Raw genomic sequence first — 17,908 nt, 5'->3', positions numbered from 1 at the left:
TCCTCCTGCCTTTAGGGTAGCCAACGGTCTAATCACACAAACCCAAACACCGTTGCCCTGCCCCCCCGAGGCCCTACCCCACCCCGCTCACTCCATCCCCCCGTCGCTCGCTCTTCCCCACCCTCACTCACTTTTACTGGGCTGGGGCAGGGGCGTTGGGTGCGGGAGGAGGTGAAAGCTCTGGGCTGGGGCCAAGGAGTTCAGAGTATAGGAGGGGGCTCCAAGCTGGGGTTAGGGTGCAGGAGGGAGTCCGGGGTGCAAACTCTAGGAGGGAGTTTGGGTGCAGAAAGGGGCTCAGAGCTGGAGCAGGGGATTGGGGTGAGGGGTACAGACTCTGGCGGAGGCGGTGCTTAGCCTCCCTGCACTGCCACCCAAGGTAAACCAGGCTCCCTACCTGCCCTGGCCCCGCGCTGCTCCCAGAAGTGACCAGCATATCCCTGTGGCTCCTGGAGTGGGGGCGGGGGGAGGGTTTCTGTGCACTGCCCCTGCAGCTCCAGTGGCCACAGTTCCCAGCCAATGGGAGCTGCGGAGTTGGCGCTCAGGGCGGGGGGGCAGCGTGCAGAGACCCCCTGCCCGCCCCCCCCCCCCAGGGGCTGCAGGGACGTGCCAGCCACTTCTGGGAGTGGCACGGAGCCAGGGCAGGCAGAGAGCCTGCCTCAGCACTGTTGCGCTGCCAGATATTTAGCAGCTTAAAATCTCCCAGTTTGGCTTCAGTAGCCTCTGGGAGATAGATCCTGATTCCAGGACACTTCTTGCGAAACCGGGAGGATTGGCAACCCTGCCTGCCTTCCTCCTCTCCCCTGGGATGCTGGCAGCTTCCCTCTTTTTATAGCACCTGTCTCAGGGCTCCCACGGGAACAACTCCCTGTGGTTCTTTCAAGCCTGCTTTCACCAGGCCCTGCCCAGAGAAAAAGAGCTCTCCTTTCTCCGGCTACATAGTCCTTCCTGACCCTTTTACAGCTGAGGTAACTAATGGTAATTAAGTCAACACATCACGATCAGCTGGGGGTTGTCTGCTACATAATCACAGGCAATACTGAGCTGACTCCCCTTGAAAGGGCAGCCAGCCTGTGACGGGCCCTTTCACTGAGGCACAGCTCAGTTTAGTTAAAGGTTCCTTTTTGGTAGTTTCCATACTAATTTGCTACCACCCAAGGGGCAGCTTTAATTTCCTGAGCCAGCAATTGCCAAATGTGTTCTGAACCAAAACTCTTCACTTTTCTTGTAGAAACCTTTTTATTCCATTGTCAACACACACTCTGATACCAGTTCAATGTCTTATTACATAATCTGAAACCTGTTACAGTTCGTGTACCATATACTGGGCATAATTCAATCATCCATAGGAACGTCAGCTGCTAACAAGCCTAGAGTCAGCTCTGGTAAATTTTCAGCCATTTTGCAGATATATTTTTACTAGTCAGAACAGTTAAGTGGAGAAAGTAAGAGGCAACAGAAAAATAGCAAGCTAGTTTGTTTCCTCTAAAGATGAAGATGGCCATCCAACAAATTGACAGTCATCATCAGGCAGCGTAAGACCCAGTGGCTTAATATACCTTAAGGAAACTGCATCATTTCTGATATTGTTCATCTGTTTTCACATGATGAATGTACAGGTCCCCTCTCTTCCCAATGAGGTGCTTATAAACACGTGTCCTTATCTCTAGGGCACCTCCTCACAGCCAGATGCAGCGTTGTTTCTCACACTCCCTCTGGCAGCCACTTCCTCAGCTACAACAGTCCATCCCAGTCAAACCCTTCTTTGTATTGCCTTCCTGGGTATTCTGTGGCTCAGATCTCCGGCCAAGTCACAAAACAGTTTGATTGCCTTCCAGGGATCAACAACAAAAAAGTCTTTCTCCCCTCCTGGGCTTCTTCCTCATTCCCTGGTCCTCTCATAGCCTACCTTCATGCACCTTTCCACTCAAGGGCCCCCCCACAAGAGTTAACCCTACTCCTTCAGCTCTGATTCCTAGTCACAGCCAGCCCCGCTCTAACAGGCCTCCCTAGGGAGAAGGAACTCTCTATACCCTCTCTGTCTCCTGGATCTCCACTTTGATCTGAGCTCCTTAAACAACCTCACTCCACCTCCTCTGGCCAGGAGGCAATTAATCAACCATTTCCCAGGTGCAGGGCATAATTAATAGGTATTTACCCTTACCTTGCAGGTGATGGGGCTAAGCTCCATCACAGTTCATCATGCAATTTAGACATTTCTGCCAACACAGTTTACCCAGAACACATAATTAGTGTCATACAAAGAACAACATGTAATTTATTTGGTAATTATATGTTTCTGCAACTGCTAAAAGCAACTCATTATAGGAATGTTGTGCACTTAAAATAGATTACCTTAATTCTATTTTCTCTTTAATCCAATTATAACAGTCTGTCCTAATTGTATTGTAAGTTGTGTTGAGCTGGAAGGTGACTATAAAATCCTTGCTCATTTGGGTTTCATAGTGGTTTTATACATGCACAGGCTTCCCACTAGACAAAAATCAGTGCAGTGAAAATTAAGTATTCTTACTGTTAATTCTAGTCATGTGACAACACAAACTGGTAATGCAACTGGTCAAAACTTTATACTAACAAATCAAAGTAAAATGTACTGTCTTGAAGCAAGAAGTTAGAGAAAACACTCTAGAAGACACAATATAAATGGGACCCTATTAGAAATGACAATAAAGTTAGAGTAAAAGAAAAGAAACTTTCTACCCAACATGCCCTCTTATGTAATATAGACACACATCCTCTCTGCTCTATATTTCAAAAGATATCTAAGCATTATGAATGTTGTATGTAGTGTAGCTATACCTGTGTCAGTTCCAGGATATTAGAGAGACAAGATGGGCGAGGTAATAACTTTTATTGGACCAACATCTGTTGATGAGAGAGTGAGAAATTTTTGAGTCACACTGAGCTCTCCTTCAGGGCTCCGAAAGGAACTCCCAGATCACAGCAAAAGGCAAGGTGGAACAGATTGTTTAGCATAAGTAGTTAGCACATATTGTATGGGACCATTCAATGTAGAGTGGCCCATTAATACCTCTGCAGTCATAGGACAAAAGAGGGGGTTAGTGGGTTACAGATTGTTGTAATAAGACCTTAATCCAGTGTCTCTCTGCGGTCCATGATTTTTGGTGTCTAGCAGAGTAATGAATTTAAGCTCCCAGACATATCTTTTGAAAGTGCTGTTGAAAGGTTTCCTTTGAGGATGAGGACCGATAGGTCTGTAGTCCACAGGGCTAGCTTGCCTTTATTATATTCACTCTATTGTCTTTATTAGACTCTGCTTTCATATATTCAACTGTAACACAAAGAATCTACAGACTTGTATCCTGGAAGACCATTTGACTTAAGTAAGTAAATTAGCATAAATTGGCATAAGTATAGTGAAGTATAATAGGCCTGTAACCTTTGGCATAGATAAATGGCGTGACAGTTATCCCACAGATTTTTGCAGGAAGTAAGGCGCTTGCTCAATGGCAGGAGTTGGAACTTAACAGTAAGTGGCTGCCACAAGGTACATGGAAGCGAACCCCGCAAGATCCATTTGGGCAAGGGGTGATGAGTATGATAATAAGCTAAGATGACATTTACACATATCAATATGTTAACCTATAGGGTAACTACACCTCAACATTATGTGGGTGAAAGCTAGATTTGGGCACGGTGGGTTGGGCAGTGGCAGGGGACCTATAATAAGACAATCATGTGGAGGGAGTTCTCCATCTTTTGTTGCGCGCTTTCTACCACCTGACCCTGCAACTCAGTGAGGAACCTGGACCATCGGAATCACTTACCACCAGGTCCTCAAAGAAGGGTGTGAGTATGCAGATCTAAGAGTTTATGCAAAGAATGAAACCACAGCTAGCCCCCATACTGTATCTTTTGATGTAGCTTGGAGCTTTTCTGGCTTTGTTCATTATTCTAATAAAGATATTGAAGGCTTTACTTTGCCCTCAGTGTGAGTGTCCTTGCCCTCCACCATGAGGCTCCCCACAAGATATTGCACTTCATGGTTTTAGTTCTGCATAGCCTGACTCTGGGGTAAGAACCTTATCGCAGTCAAATCAATTGGCCATCAATCCAAACATTAACCTTAAAAGGAATCAGGCAACATATAGAGATCGCTTTGTGAAAGAGTATTTTTGTCTTTTATCATTCTCTTGTTTGATTTCATTCAAAAGCACAGTGATTGTCTGGTTTCATCCACATAATTCTAATTGGGGCATTTAGTTAGGTGTCCGCCTGGTCAAAAAGGGACCCTGGCGGCTTCAGTCAGCACCACCAACAGGGCCCTTAAAAGTCCGGTCGGCAGTGCTGCAGGCCTAAAGCAGGCTAGTGGTACCGCACTGCACCCCGGAAGGGGGCGGCAGGGGCACAGGGCTCCGCACGCTGCCTCCACCCTGAATACCGGGTCTGCACTCCCACTGGCCGGGAACCACAGGTGAAGCAGTGCACAGAGCCTCCTGGCCCCCATGCCTAGGAGCTGGACCTGCTGGCCACTTCCAGGGTGCAGCGCAGTACCAGGACAAGTAGGGAGCCTGCCTTAGCCCTGCTGCACCACTGACTGGGAGCCGCCCAAGATAAGCCCACGTCCCAACCCCAAGACCCAGCCCCCTGCCTCAGCCCTGAGCCCTCCCCCGGACCTGGAGCCCCCTCCTGAACCCCAAATTCCTCATCCCCTGCCCCACCCCAGAGCCCACACCCCCAGCCCAGAGCTCATACCCCCTCCTGCACCCCAATCCCCTGCCTCAACCCACAGCCCCCTCCTGCATTCCAAACCCCTCATCTCCAACCCCACCCCAAAACCAGCAGCCCCATCTGGAGCCCTCTCCTGTTCCCACATCCCAATTCCCTGCCCCAGCTCAGAGCCCCCTCCTGCACCCTCATTTCTGGCCGCACCCCAGAGCCAGTTAGAGCCCTCACCCCCTCCAACATCCCAACCCCCTGCCCCAGCCCAGTGAAAGTGAGTGAGGGTGGGGGAGAGCAAGCCACTGAGGGAAGGGAAATGTAGAGAGCAGGGGGAGGGGCCTCATGGAAGGGGAGGGGAAGAGAGCGGAGCTTCGGGGAAGGGGCAGGGCTAGGGTGATCAGTTTTGTGCAATTAGAAAGTTGGCAACCCTATATTTAGTGCACAGGATGAGGTACACCTCATGTTATGATAGGCATGTGTAGGATCTATGGATCTTGAAAGGTGTGTTGTGGTGGGTGTTGATCATCACAAAACCTGCAGACATATCCACTGCATCTGCTGTTCTGGCACAGTCTGGTGCTGCTTTGAGTTGATGTGTCCTCAGCTGGGGGGAGCTTTCTTTTGATGAGCTTGGAGAGGCTGGGGGAGTTGTATGAAGGCCAGAAGTGGGCATTCAGGAAAGACTTCCTTCAGGATGGAAAATGATAAAAGACAAAAACACCCTATCACCTGTGGGCAAACATGTTACACAAAGCGATCACTCTATATTTGTCCTATCAGTCCTCATTCTCAAAGGAAATCTGCACAACACTGCCAAAAGATCAGCCTGGGAGCTTAGGTTAGGGCTGTTAGCTCCCATATAATTTCAGCAGGAGTAGTGCAAACCACTTCCTTAGGCTCCTTTGAAAAAAGAAAAAAAATCCATTTTCTGCCTTCATTTTCCCTTCTCTTTTTCAGTGGTGAAAAGAAAGGGAAAAGGAAAAGACAGACTGACAAGTAGAGATATGACAAAACAAACTAATTTATGTAACAACAAATGAAATAAATTTGTGAAAAATTTAAAATAACAAAAATCTTTCAAAACATGCACATTCACAAAACATTAACATCTTTTAGCTAGCTCTCTCCATGACCCTCCAATACATTTTTGCTCCCCCACTGCCTCCCAGCAACCATGGAGTGACAGCAAGAAAGACTCTCCCTAGAACTATACCTTTCTGTACACTATAGCTCAGTGGGTTTTCTTTTTAATTTGTCATTTTCCAGATGTGAGTTTTGTTAAAAGCTATCCTCTCCCTGAATTTGTCACCAAATGTAATAATGTTTAATTGCCATGTACTCATGAATAGAAAGGAGATTTAGGACCAGTTTATGATCTGGGATATGCTGAATACCACCAGAATATTGTTTTGTTTTTAGTAGTTAATTATATTTTTATGAATAGCTGCTTCAATCTGTGGGAAGTTGGAAGATTCACTCACTATTCAGACAAATATGACAGTCAGGGCATTGGAAGGAGACAATTTGCTTTTATTACTTGTTTCAAATACGTGGTTAGGCTGGTCAAGTACGCGGTTTTACGCAGAGTCCATCTCATCCCACCTAGCTAGTCCTCCCGTCCTTAGTTGTCCATCCAGTGACTTATGCAGGGATAGATTCTCCTCCGAGTCTGTCTTTTCTGCTCTGCCACAGAACTCCTATTCTCAATGGGTACCCAAGCTTCTTCTGTTTAACCACTTTGACCCTTGTCACGTACATGTGAGAGAGAGAGAGAGGAAAGTTGCGGCCAGGGTTAAGGAACAGATGGGCTAAAAGTCCCAGACAAATTAGCTAGATAATGTCCAGCAGCAATAATGTGTATCTGGACAAGAGAGAAGAGTAGCTTTGCTCTTATTTATTCTTATTTTACCCTATATTTTCTCTACCCCTTTTACCTCACTTCCCACTCCATACCCTTGAATCTTTCCCTTTCTACCCTGCCCACCACCCCAGGTCCCACATATTGCTAGACAGGAGAAGCCGCATGCTAGCTCAGGTGTAAATTTACACAAGGGAGAAGAACAAAGCATCTGTCTCACTGAAATTAGTGGGAAGCCCCAATGATACGATAAGAAATATCACATATCTGAGGACATTAGATTTAGAATGGCTCTCACTCCCCATTTGAAAAATGGTATGAGGTTTGTGTAATTTGAGCTCTGCAACACAAAAACCAGAATCCAAGTGTTAGGATATAGATATTCAGGCCTGTCGGTAAAGGCCTGTACTCTAAGAATTTAGGTGTATTCTTATCACTTGGCTAGTTATAGAGGTATAAAAGAAAGAATCAAAATCACTGTCTGCCAGCGTAAGGGCCTTCTCTTACTGTGACAGTCTGAGGCCCTGTTCTTAGGCTAAGGCCTTTGGCTAAGCAACCGAGGCAGCCATAAGCTGGGAAGTGAACGGTCACATCCTCACATTCCAAACTAGTCACATTGAAATAAGGTGCTATTGGGCTGTTAGGAATACAATCCTGTCCTGATAGTGCCTATCACCTCCAGAGAAAGGGAAGTGCCTAGAAAATGTAAAAGGAAACTTAGTTTGATAGCATCCTGTCTGGCAAGAACTCACTTATCAATAGCTGGGATGTGAAATCCTCACTTCTGTATTGTTTTGTCATTATAGTTCCCACTTTGCTATTGTTTGTCTGTATAATCTCTTGTCTGGTTCTGTGATTGTTTCTGTCTGCTGTATAATTAATTTTGCTGGGTGTAAACTAATTAAGGTGGTGGGATATAATTGGTTACATAATCATGTTACAATATGTTAGGATTGGTTAGTTAAATTTCAGGAAAATGATTGGTTAAGGTATAGCTAAGCTGAACTCAAGTTTTACTATATAGTCTGCAGACAATCAGGAAGTGAGGGGGTGGGTGTGTGGGTGAGGGAGATGGGAACAGGGAATGGGGGTAAGGAAATTGGAATCATGTTTTGCTAAAGGGGGAAATGGGAACAGGGAACGGGGGTAAGGAAATTGGAATCATGTTTGGCTAAGGGCAGGAATGGGAACAGGGACACAGGTGTAAGGCTCTGTGGTGTTAGAGCTGGGAAGGGGGACACTAAGGAAGGAAACTGGAATCATGCTTGCTGGAAGTTCACCCCAATAAACATCGAATTGTTTGCACCTTTGGACTTCGGGTATTGTTGCTCTTTGTTCATGCAAGAAGGACCAGGGAAGTAAGTGGGTGAAGGAATAAACCCCCTAACACCAAGTATTTTAATTTTTACAAACCGACTGTAAATTTCTGCACCTCAAAATCTTAAGCACAGATTTTCCTCCTCTACCAACATTACATCTAATTGAAAAAGACAGTGATGATGTTCCTTTAAAAAAAAAAAAGAAGAAGAAGAAAGTATCAAGAAAACATCCCAAGGATTTATAAAAACAATAGTGTGACAGATGGTTTGGAAACAACCCAAATTGAGTAGGCTGGGCTCCTTCAGATAAAATCCACATTCCTTGGTAGCTTCAGGAAAAGGCAGCACAAAGCTGAGCCCAGATGGTCACAGATTTTAACTCCTAGAGTTGCAACATAGGAATAGGAATAGATGTGGCCCTCAAAGGTTCCCATTTTCTTCAAGATAGCCTACGGGGCACCTCCACCAAAACAGCCATTCCCAGGTCTCCCCTCAAGCCAGTCCAAAGCCATCACCTGTATTACAATTGTATCAGAAAACAAAACCAGGAAATTCATAAAATGAGGCTGCTTGTTCATTAAGTTTGGTCAGCTGGGTAGCAAAAATAAAAAACTTTTAAACTGTCCGTTCAAATTAAAGTAAACGTTCTCAAGTGCAGTTAATGAATTAGAAATAGTGCAAACTGAAAACATGTTTGACAGATACAATATGGATCTCCCTTCTGTTCAGCGCACTGTGCAAGTTTCTAAGAGTGAGCGTTCCGCCTATATGAAGTAATTGCTAAAAGTACTCTATAGAAGTCCTATTACTATTTTGTAAGTTATTAAATATAAAAGCAACATGGTTTCCTTCAAGAAGTATTTTTAAAAAGTTACTGGGAATGTTTGCAGGCAGGAGATTAAATGCCAAGCCAAAGGGTTGGTGTTCTAATTTTGCAGTCTGGGTTCCATCAAGTTAAAATTTAAAATGACTTGGATTGCTTGTGCGTGAATGTTGTGTCTTTTGTACTTCTGGACCATATGCAGCCGTGACTACAAAATAGTTTATTAGTAGTTTAAATGTTTGGCTGAACACATCACCAGATGCACTTACCAATTTCTATTTTAACACACAGTAAAAAAGGGCAGGTTGAAGTAAATGTAAATGGCATTATAAGAGAGAAATTAAATTGTTCCTACACTGAAAGATAGGCATAATTCCCCATTCACATAAATGAGTACAGCTTGCAGGATCATGATCCTTAGGCTCTAATGTAGTAGCTTCAAATATAGACCAGGCAAATCTAAGACCATATGAATATAGTCCTAACCACATCGACACCAAAATCAAGCAAACATTCAAAAGTGATACTGAATGTAAATAATCCTTACTGAGGAGCATGAGATCACATAGACTGCAATTCCCAAACTTCTGGAAGCTGATCCTCCCCTCCATTCAAGAAAATGAAACCAATTTTGTCCTCCTTCAACTCCCGCATGTTAGCCAGGCAGCATGTGTCAGGTTGCACTGCCGCTCTTTTGCTTGCCAATCCTTCGCACCCCCATACGTTGGGAAAAGTTAACATTCCCTTCCGCCACCCCAACCCAGCTTGATTGCTAGTCAGCTCCTGCTGAGAAAAATCTTCATGAGGAAAATTTTAGCTTCCTTGGAAATAAGCAGCCAAATCCTAGAAAAAACCCAACAACATTAGACAGGAGATATGTATACAGTGTTATTGTAGCCGTGTTGGCCCCAAAATATTACAGAGAAAAGGTGGTGAGGTAATAGCTTTTACTGGACCAATTTCTATTATGAGAGAGGCAAGCTTTTGAGCTTACACAGACCTGAAGAAGAGTTCCATGTAGCTTAAAAGCTTGTCTCTTTCACCAAACAGAAATTTGTTCAGTAAAAGATATTAGGTCACCCACCTTGTCTCTCTAATTAGACAGAAGAGTAAGATGCACATCCCATGAATCTTCCTCATTCTGCTAACTCATGCAGTGTCCCACAGATACTAAGCTTTGGCTTTTTAAAAGTCTAATTTTTTATTGCAAAGATATAGCAAGAATAATATAAACTATATGCTGTGTCCTAGTTAACTCAATCTTACAGAGCGCTGTCTCCACCCAAACAGCAGCAGAAATTTTGTGATCTCACTATTCACTTCAATGAGATGTGGAGTTTACAGCATAATTAGAACAATGTAATGCTAATATGCTGCATAGGGATATAAAGAAAATACTTCAGACTATGAGCCCAAACACGCAAATAGTCCTTAGCACATGGTTATTCCCATTGATTTTTAATGAACTTTTAATTTTTAATTCAAACATGAAAGTATCTTTCTGCCTGTGATTCCATGTTTTGTATAATGCTGCACAAAATATTGGCTTTTATCTCACTGAGAAAAAGAACACAGACAATACATACATCATAAAATAATGGTGATGGATAACAGAAGTGTTAAAATGATATAGTTTGCAAATACAAGGACAAATAATCCATTGGAACACCTAAAGAAAACCTCAACAAAGTAATAGAAAATATTTATAAATTCACTTTATATTAATACTTACAACTCCTCACATAGTAATACATTGGGAATGTTCATTTAAAAAGGAATATCAAGCTGGTTTTAGGTGTTCTAATGCACAACAGACTTCACAGAACTAGAGAAAAATAAGCTTATTTTATATTAATGTAATTTATCAGTGTAAAGTGCTTTCAAAAAGTCTGCCAATAATTATACATTAATGCTTAATTTTCTTTTTTTTTTTTTTGGGTAGGTGTGATGGGGGGGGTAATCTCCTTAGCTCAAGACTCCCAGAGTTGTTTCAAAAAGTACCACTTCCTAATGATAATCTCTCTGGAATGTGCCACATATCTTTAGGACTGTCAGTAATTCCAATTCAGAAAAATGCCTCTTAGAAAATTTGTATGTCTATTATTAAAAGTTTCTAATGGGCAGCAGGACTAGAAAAGTCTGTATTGAGTTTTTTAGAGGCATAACAATACAAAACAAACAGTTTACTGGGGACACCTGCTAAATAATGCTCTTATAATTTACAGGGTTTTTTTAAAAAACTGTCCAAGAAACTAGTACAGAAAGCTTATTCTTTTGCAAAACTAAACTCAATATGGCCATGTGATTGTAAATATGGTACATATAATAGACATTGCTACTGTGACAACCAAACAAGGCTTACTACAGCAAAAAAATCACAGATCAGCCTGTAATGTTACACAGGCCATCTGAGACAAAACCTAGTGGGAAAGTTAAAGGAGTGAGTCTGAGCTTCATATATATTTGAATGAACACATTTAGGAGGTATTGCCAATATAAAGTATGACACAATCCTGCAATCCTTACTCATGCAAGTAAGCCTTACTTATGCAAGCCGTCCCATTGAAATCTTAGGGGTTGCAGGATTGTTACCAAAACAACAAAAGGTTATGCTTTTCAGAGGTCTAATGTCCAATTTATGTTGATGCACTTAAGCATCTTGTAAATAATACTTAATATAGAAATCACTGAGTTAATGGGCTCCTTTTCTGCCTTTATAGGTTACTGAATCACTTGGCTGAAATATGTGAGAATTAAGAATATATGCACATCTGCAAGTGAAAGTCACCAATAGCATTAGAAGACTAGCGTAAGGCTCTCTGCAGCACTGAAGTCTTGCATTAGGGTCACACAGACAGGGTCCAGGAACTGAACGGCCACATAGCGATACCCAGTGCACTATAGAAAGGGTTTCTATGCTGACTCACCCTAGGCTAGTGCAGAGAGCAGTAGTGGGGTAGGAGATGGGACACGGAAACTGTCATTTATGCATACTCAGTGACCTCCAATATCACAGGACAAAAGGGCACAGGCTCTGGATGCTAATTCAGCTCCATAAACTAGAATAGTCATCATTAGGTAGTTTGGGTTTCAGCCCCAAATCCTGGCACTGGTTTGGAAAGTGGGTTTCACATTTCCAGCCCTTCCATTCTTCTTCAACAATGTCGTGAATTTCACCTGTGCTACACAGTAATTTATGTCCCAAAAAGAGTTTAAAAACCACGTAAATATTATTATTGTTAACGTCCAAAGCCCAGCTTTGAAACATATTACACTAAGTACATGCCAAAAGCCAATCTAAGATTAAGGCAATTTATAGGTATATGTATCCAAAGGCTCTGTTCGGCTGGTTAACTACTTTAAGATGGTTCCGTTGATTTGTTTAAAAAACTGCACAGAACTATTTTGCTCCCAAGAGGAGATCTTGAAAATTAAGTTTCACCTGAAAGCAAGCATTTTTAAATGTCAAGTAGGGACAACCACTAAAACACAGTGCCAAAACAGAAATACAAATAGTTTACTACAGGATTAATATACTACTGAAATACCTCCATTTTAGTGATCTAAATTAATGTGTATCTATTTTACATTCTAGTTGACTCTATATTACCAAATAGGTGTATGTATGTAAGTTAGTGACCCTGAATCAGTCACTGGAGGCATGGATAAGATTAACTTCTCATCCCCATCTCTAGTTTTTTATAATTTGTGGCAGGTGGGATTCTCAGCTACAAGTTTTTTGACTAATATAACAACTTCAGCTGATCTATTTATATATTATATGTATTAGTTTCATAAAGATTTTATAACCTTAAGGATAGTTCAATAGCTCCCAATGTAATAGTCCCCATGACCTAGTCAGTATATCTCCCTTTAGTATTCAAAGTAGTAACATCAATCATAATGAACTCTGTGGTTATTCATGTGGACATAAGGCCCTCCTATAGAATTTCCACTACAATTCAAACATTTATTAACTGAACCATTATATGACAGTGTCAGTTGTAACGATAAAGTCACTCAGAATACTGAGATTGAAAGAACATCTTTAGTCCCACCAGTTAATAAAAAGGAGTGAAATGCCTCTGTTTCTAAGTCAGGAATGGTTCCTGATTCCTTCTTCAAAGATAATAAATAATCCCATCTCTTCTGTTCTTCACTTTTAAAAATATATCTGGGCCACTTTAAATAATTATTTTCAATATTTCTCTGAATCTGTGTGAATTACTACACAATATGTGACAGTCCCCCCGCCTCCCTTGTTTTATTACTACAGAAAAGCTGAACTGTAATCATGCCTCATTTCTTTGTAATATTTTGCCCTTGATAATGGTTTTAGAATATGATGTGCTGAAAAAATATTTCCTGAAAAGCTAATAAATGACTTTCTACTCCGCAAATGTTATGTTGAATAATCCTCATCTCTTTACTTAAGTAACAACAAGCTGGGATAAGGGTGCTTCACCATCAGCCAGTTGTTTCTTACCCCATCATTCAGCCAACAAATGCTAACAGTGAAACTGGTCATGGTAGAGGGCTTGATCCTTCAAGATGCTGAGCACACTCAACTCTCAGGAGTTTGAGCACTGAACACCAGGCAAGATTGTGTCCTGTTGAGTAGGAGTTTGCTATGCTTCTGCCACCTTGAGTAAGGAGTGTGCGCTGGATGTATTAGTCACTGTTCTATTATTTCATAATCTTAGGATGGGTTATATGGAAAAAACATTTTCCTAAAAAAAAATCTGTTGGCATTATCTTAAGAGTTCACAGACAAAACCACCTGCACACCATAACCTCATGTTTACCACATGGGAGTCTAATTAACTGTAACACAGGTTCTCACTGAATTGCTGTAACTAAGTAAAAATCAAAGGGTGGTTCTTTATATCAGACTGATGTCACCCACATTAAGCTATTATGTGGGGGGGAACATCAAATCTAACCTGAATAGCTGTACACTTATCAAAATCCTCTAAGTCCTCTACTAGCACTAGCCTCATCAAATCCATTCAAGTGCATTACATGTGATCTTTCCCAGTGTGGCACTTGTTTCTAGTGTCTGCCAATAACATTATACCTTTCCTTCAAGATGTAAAACAGGACAAAATATTTTATTGTCATAATTCAGTTAAATAAACCATCTATCTTCGGGGTCATCAACTGTAAGTAACATTCCTAGGTTAATCAGAATTCAGCTTGGTGGTAACTAAACTGTCAGTAAGAACATTCTTTATGTAAACAAACAAATTACAGACCTGACCCCCAAAAAATCTGTCAGGACATTGGGTGGTAATTCAGTAGGAAACTGCATGATAATTTTGCTTTTAAAGATCAGAATATAGGCTGTTAGAGGCATCCTCCTTTGAGCTGCTTGCAGTGCACATGTACTGAAGTTAATATGCACGATGAAGTTACGCTGGTGCAACAAAAGCTTTAAATAATTTTAAAAAAAATTCCTACCTTATCTGCCATGATCATGGAGGAGCCGCCATGAATTCCCAGAATTGGAATAAAAGTCTGAGATGAAATAAAATCCAAAATCTGAGCTATCGCCTCCTGATCAGTATCGTCTCCAAAAATTACCCCATGGATCTTGGTGCCTGACATCAAGTCACAAACATGTGTTATAATGCTTTTAGGGTCAGTCTGGTTCACCAAAAGGGTCACTACATTGACATCAATGGCCAGGTCTGCTGACATTTCCCTGCTCCAGAGAGCACGGATGTCTCGCTCTGTGATATACTTGGTCCTCCCCAGAATCACTGCAATGTTGAGTATGGGATAACTTTTCTCTGCTCCATGAACAAGATCCAATTGCGCCAGAAGAGCTTGGAGTACCAGGAGAGCACAGCCAATTTTCCCCATCTTTGCCAGCTTTATCCCCTGTAGAAGTGATCACATTGCATGAGAAAAAAGAGCAAAATATGCTATGTAGTCCCCCACCAGGCTTTTGATGCAAAATATCTGCATAGAATGCATCCTTATTAGCTTCCTCCAATGGCTCTTCACCTTAGCCTTATTCTGACATCATTTTAACTATCCCATGAAATTAGCTCCCCAGTGACAGTGTTATGAATTGTCTACAGCAAACTAGAAAAAATGCCATGCAAGTTCTGGGGAAAGGCACCATTTAATGTTTCTGATCTAGTTAAAATTAAATGACTGAACCAATTAGCATGAGGGAATTTTTTTTTTTTTTTACCAGGCACTTGTATTTTGAAATCTGGTGACAGCCTAAAAGGGAGATGCACTTTCCCCATACAATTAGCCCAGGAAGGCACTAGAACCCCACACCCCTGCACCCCACCCATCTTGCAGGACTTCAGAAATGTAATTTTATTTTTAAATCTCTCAGATGGCTGCTGCTCATGTATAACTACTGCATGTCTGGAACAGATTCAGACACACATTATTCTAACCTATTTCTCTCTCTCTCTCTCCTTCCCCTACTCTACATTAACTTTAGCATCTCTGAACTGGGGATCTCAGAGACAAAGTTGTCACTGGCGTTGGGGGACAGCATGTTCAATAAATGAGAATCAGTGCATTGGTTTGCTCTGGCCTCCCAGTGGTTCTTTCAGGGACTGAACAGGGAGAGGGAGATGAGCCATGGACAGAGAGGGTGATTTGAGACAGCCAAGCGCAATGTCTCCTTTTGCCACCATATCCCAAGGGATTTCCAGCCCCCTTTTCTGGCCTCGGGAGGGGAGTCCCTCTGCTACACACAAAGCCAGGCCTGCTGGGAAGCGTCATGCAGAACATATTAGCAAGGCTTTCCAATCAGAGGGCTGCCTTTTCCTGATCTCCCTTTTCACCCCAGGTTTCAGAGTAACAGCCGTGTTAGTCTGTATTTGCAAAAAGAAAAGGAGTACTCGTGGCACCTTAGAGACTAACCAATGTATTTGAGCATAAGCTTTCGTGAGCCGATGAACTGAGCTGTAGCTCACGAAAGCTTATGCTCAAATAAATTGGTTAGTCTCTAAGGTGCCACAAGTCCTCCTTTTCTTTTCACCCCACTAACCATAATGTCCCCATCCTCCATCAGTATCATCAGCTGCTGCTGAACAAGACCAGGAGTCCCTCTGTAGTTTTCCCTCCGCGTGGGGGTGGGAATTTCTGATACCACTGAACTAGAGCTCAGCTGCACTGTGCTTCCCAAGCTATTATACTGCATGCCAGGTTCTGATCACTGCAGCAGCAGAGACAGCGAAGAAAGGTTTAGAAATAAATTAACCCAAACCCCTGCAGTTGTGAAGCTGCTGCATCTTCTCGCAGACTCGGGGCAGAAGCTGCTCTCCCCTATCCTTGGAATCATGGTTTCCTTAATAAACGAGACTGCACTGGAAAGCATTAATTGCACCAATTACAGCTGTAGGCACACGGCCCCCCGCTCCCGCCCCCCCCGGCGCCCCCCGTGGGACGTGAAATCCTGCAAAGTACATCCTCGTGCGTACGACCGCCGCGCTAGAATCCCCCCTTTCCATTCCAAGCCCAGGGCAGTAGCGCCGCTTGCTGGCCGCACGGCGCACTGCCGGGACACAAACTTTGCAACCTACCGAGGATGCCAGAAAACGTAGTCGCTGCTATTTGGCACGCGGCGAAGTTTGGCATTTCCTTGTAACCCTCAACGCCAAGAGGCCGGGGTTGCTTCCATCCCTCGGACCAAACACAGGAGGCTCGCTGCAGCTTGCTTTCCGCATCGCACCCAAGGGAGGCAGCTACCCAAGCAGGAAGAGATGCGAAAGCGGGCTGAAGGGGAAGAGTTAAGGGCGAGGGGGTGGGGGAGAAGAGACAGATGCAGAACATTAGTCAGACCGCAAGTGCGATGGAAACGTCTTCCCGACTCTGATGAGCACATGAAACAAGCACAGTGAACAAAGTGACAGGCTGAGAAAGTTGTTGTCTCCCCCCCCCCCCCCCCCCCCGCCGCCCTTTATGTAAAAATAGATGCGAGAACATCCCTCTCCCAAGAGAAGTGACAGGGCAGCCAGTCTTCCCTGGAAGTCCTCCCTCCTCCCACCCATACAGGTTGGGAAAATATTTTGTGCTAGTAACCGTCTATTGCCTCCACCGGCTTTGAGCTACAAGGGGGCGAGCCACCCAACCTGGAAGGAATAGCTGGATGCTAAACTAATTCACGAGATCAAGGACGGGAGTTTTCTTGACAGGTTCAAAACAAGCATAATAGGGGCGGAGGGAACAGCTGAATCAATACGGGAAACGGTTCTTTTTTTATCTTGCTAAGGAGCAGCTGCTTCTCAGATCACCATCACCCACCAACGAGATACAGAATAGCAAATTCCCCCCAGGAAAAGCTCCGTTGGCTCTGATTTGGTATTCAACATTTCTGGGGAAAACAATAAAGATACTTCTTAAAGTATCCGTAGCTAAATTTAGGCCGGTGGCATGTTTGGCAAATAAAAAAGCAGCACCGACGATAAGCTTCGTAAGTGTAGACTACCCGGTAAAACCGAGGCGTTAAAGACGGAGAGAGACCGCAACATTTTACATGTGTGTCATTCCCTAGCCAGGAGCCCATTCGCAACTACTAACAAGCCAGAAAGGGGACTACTTACTGCATTCTCCCGCCACATAGTTCCAAGCGGAAGATCCTCCAAGTCATTTCAGTCGATTCCTTTGCAAACAACGAAGTGGAAAATGAGCCTTTTAATCCCTGGATTTCATCCTACAACTTGTTCCCACTGCAGTAAATAGAAACCCAGCAGCTCTTTGACGCTTAAAACCCCCCCGTGATCAAGTTTTAGCAAAGCCACTTGCAACTGAGATTTGCTTTTTACCCTTGGCAAAAAACGTTCAGCATCATCTCTTTAAAAAAAAAAAAGAAAAGAAAGGAAAAGGGCAATTGTATGTGTTGCTGCAGCAATTCTACTGGACGCCAGCCTCAGAATTCCTCCCAGCTTCTTGAAAACTGAGCAGATTGTCAGCATTGCATCCTTACAGTGTGGTAGAGAATTACAGTGCATTCTACAAAGCAGGTTCTCTCTCTCTCCCCCTCTCCTCCTTCCGGGAGAGCGTGTTGCACTGTCCTGCACATGAGGGAAGGCAGGGAGCTGCAGTCAGGTTCAGAGCTGCATGCACTGATTCTGTGGTAACACAGGCTGCAAGCAGCAAAGCTTTCCAGCAATCCCAGCCAGGGGCCTTTCTCTGCAACCCCCCTCCATTCAAAAACTCTAGGGGATGGGGAGG

General features: G+C 43.4%; 1 protein-coding gene across 3 annotated transcripts in view; it reads right to left on the bottom strand.

The window, feature by feature from the left end:
- Positions 1-17,908, bottom strand: part of GRIN2A (glutamate ionotropic receptor NMDA type subunit 2A) — a 291,808-nt gene extending 273,900 nt beyond the window's left edge. Inside the window, exons 1-3 of one of the 3 annotated variants that reach the window (XM_043524160.1) lie at positions 17,278-17,908; positions 16,258-16,450; positions 14,162-14,584 (exon numbers count right to left, since the gene is read on the bottom strand). In XM_043524160.1, coding sequence (XP_043380095.1) covers positions 14,162-14,566 — 405 coding nt within the window. In that variant the 5' untranslated portion in view covers positions 14,567-14,584; positions 16,258-16,450; positions 17,278-17,908. Of the gene's footprint in view, positions 1-1,556; positions 4,125-14,161; positions 14,585-16,257; positions 16,451-17,277 lie in introns of those variants that run through there. The other 2 variants (XM_043524162.1, XM_043524161.1) reach the window with 2 other exon arrangements.

This window comes from Chelonia mydas, chromosome 10 (genome assembly GCF_015237465.2).
Source record: "Chelonia mydas isolate rCheMyd1 chromosome 10, rCheMyd1.pri.v2, whole genome shotgun sequence".
In the NCBI taxonomy this organism is placed as follows: Eukaryota; Metazoa; Chordata; order Testudines; family Cheloniidae; genus Chelonia; species Chelonia mydas.
Note: the sequence above shows the minus strand (reverse complement) of the source record. Positions and strands in the feature narration are given on the sequence as shown.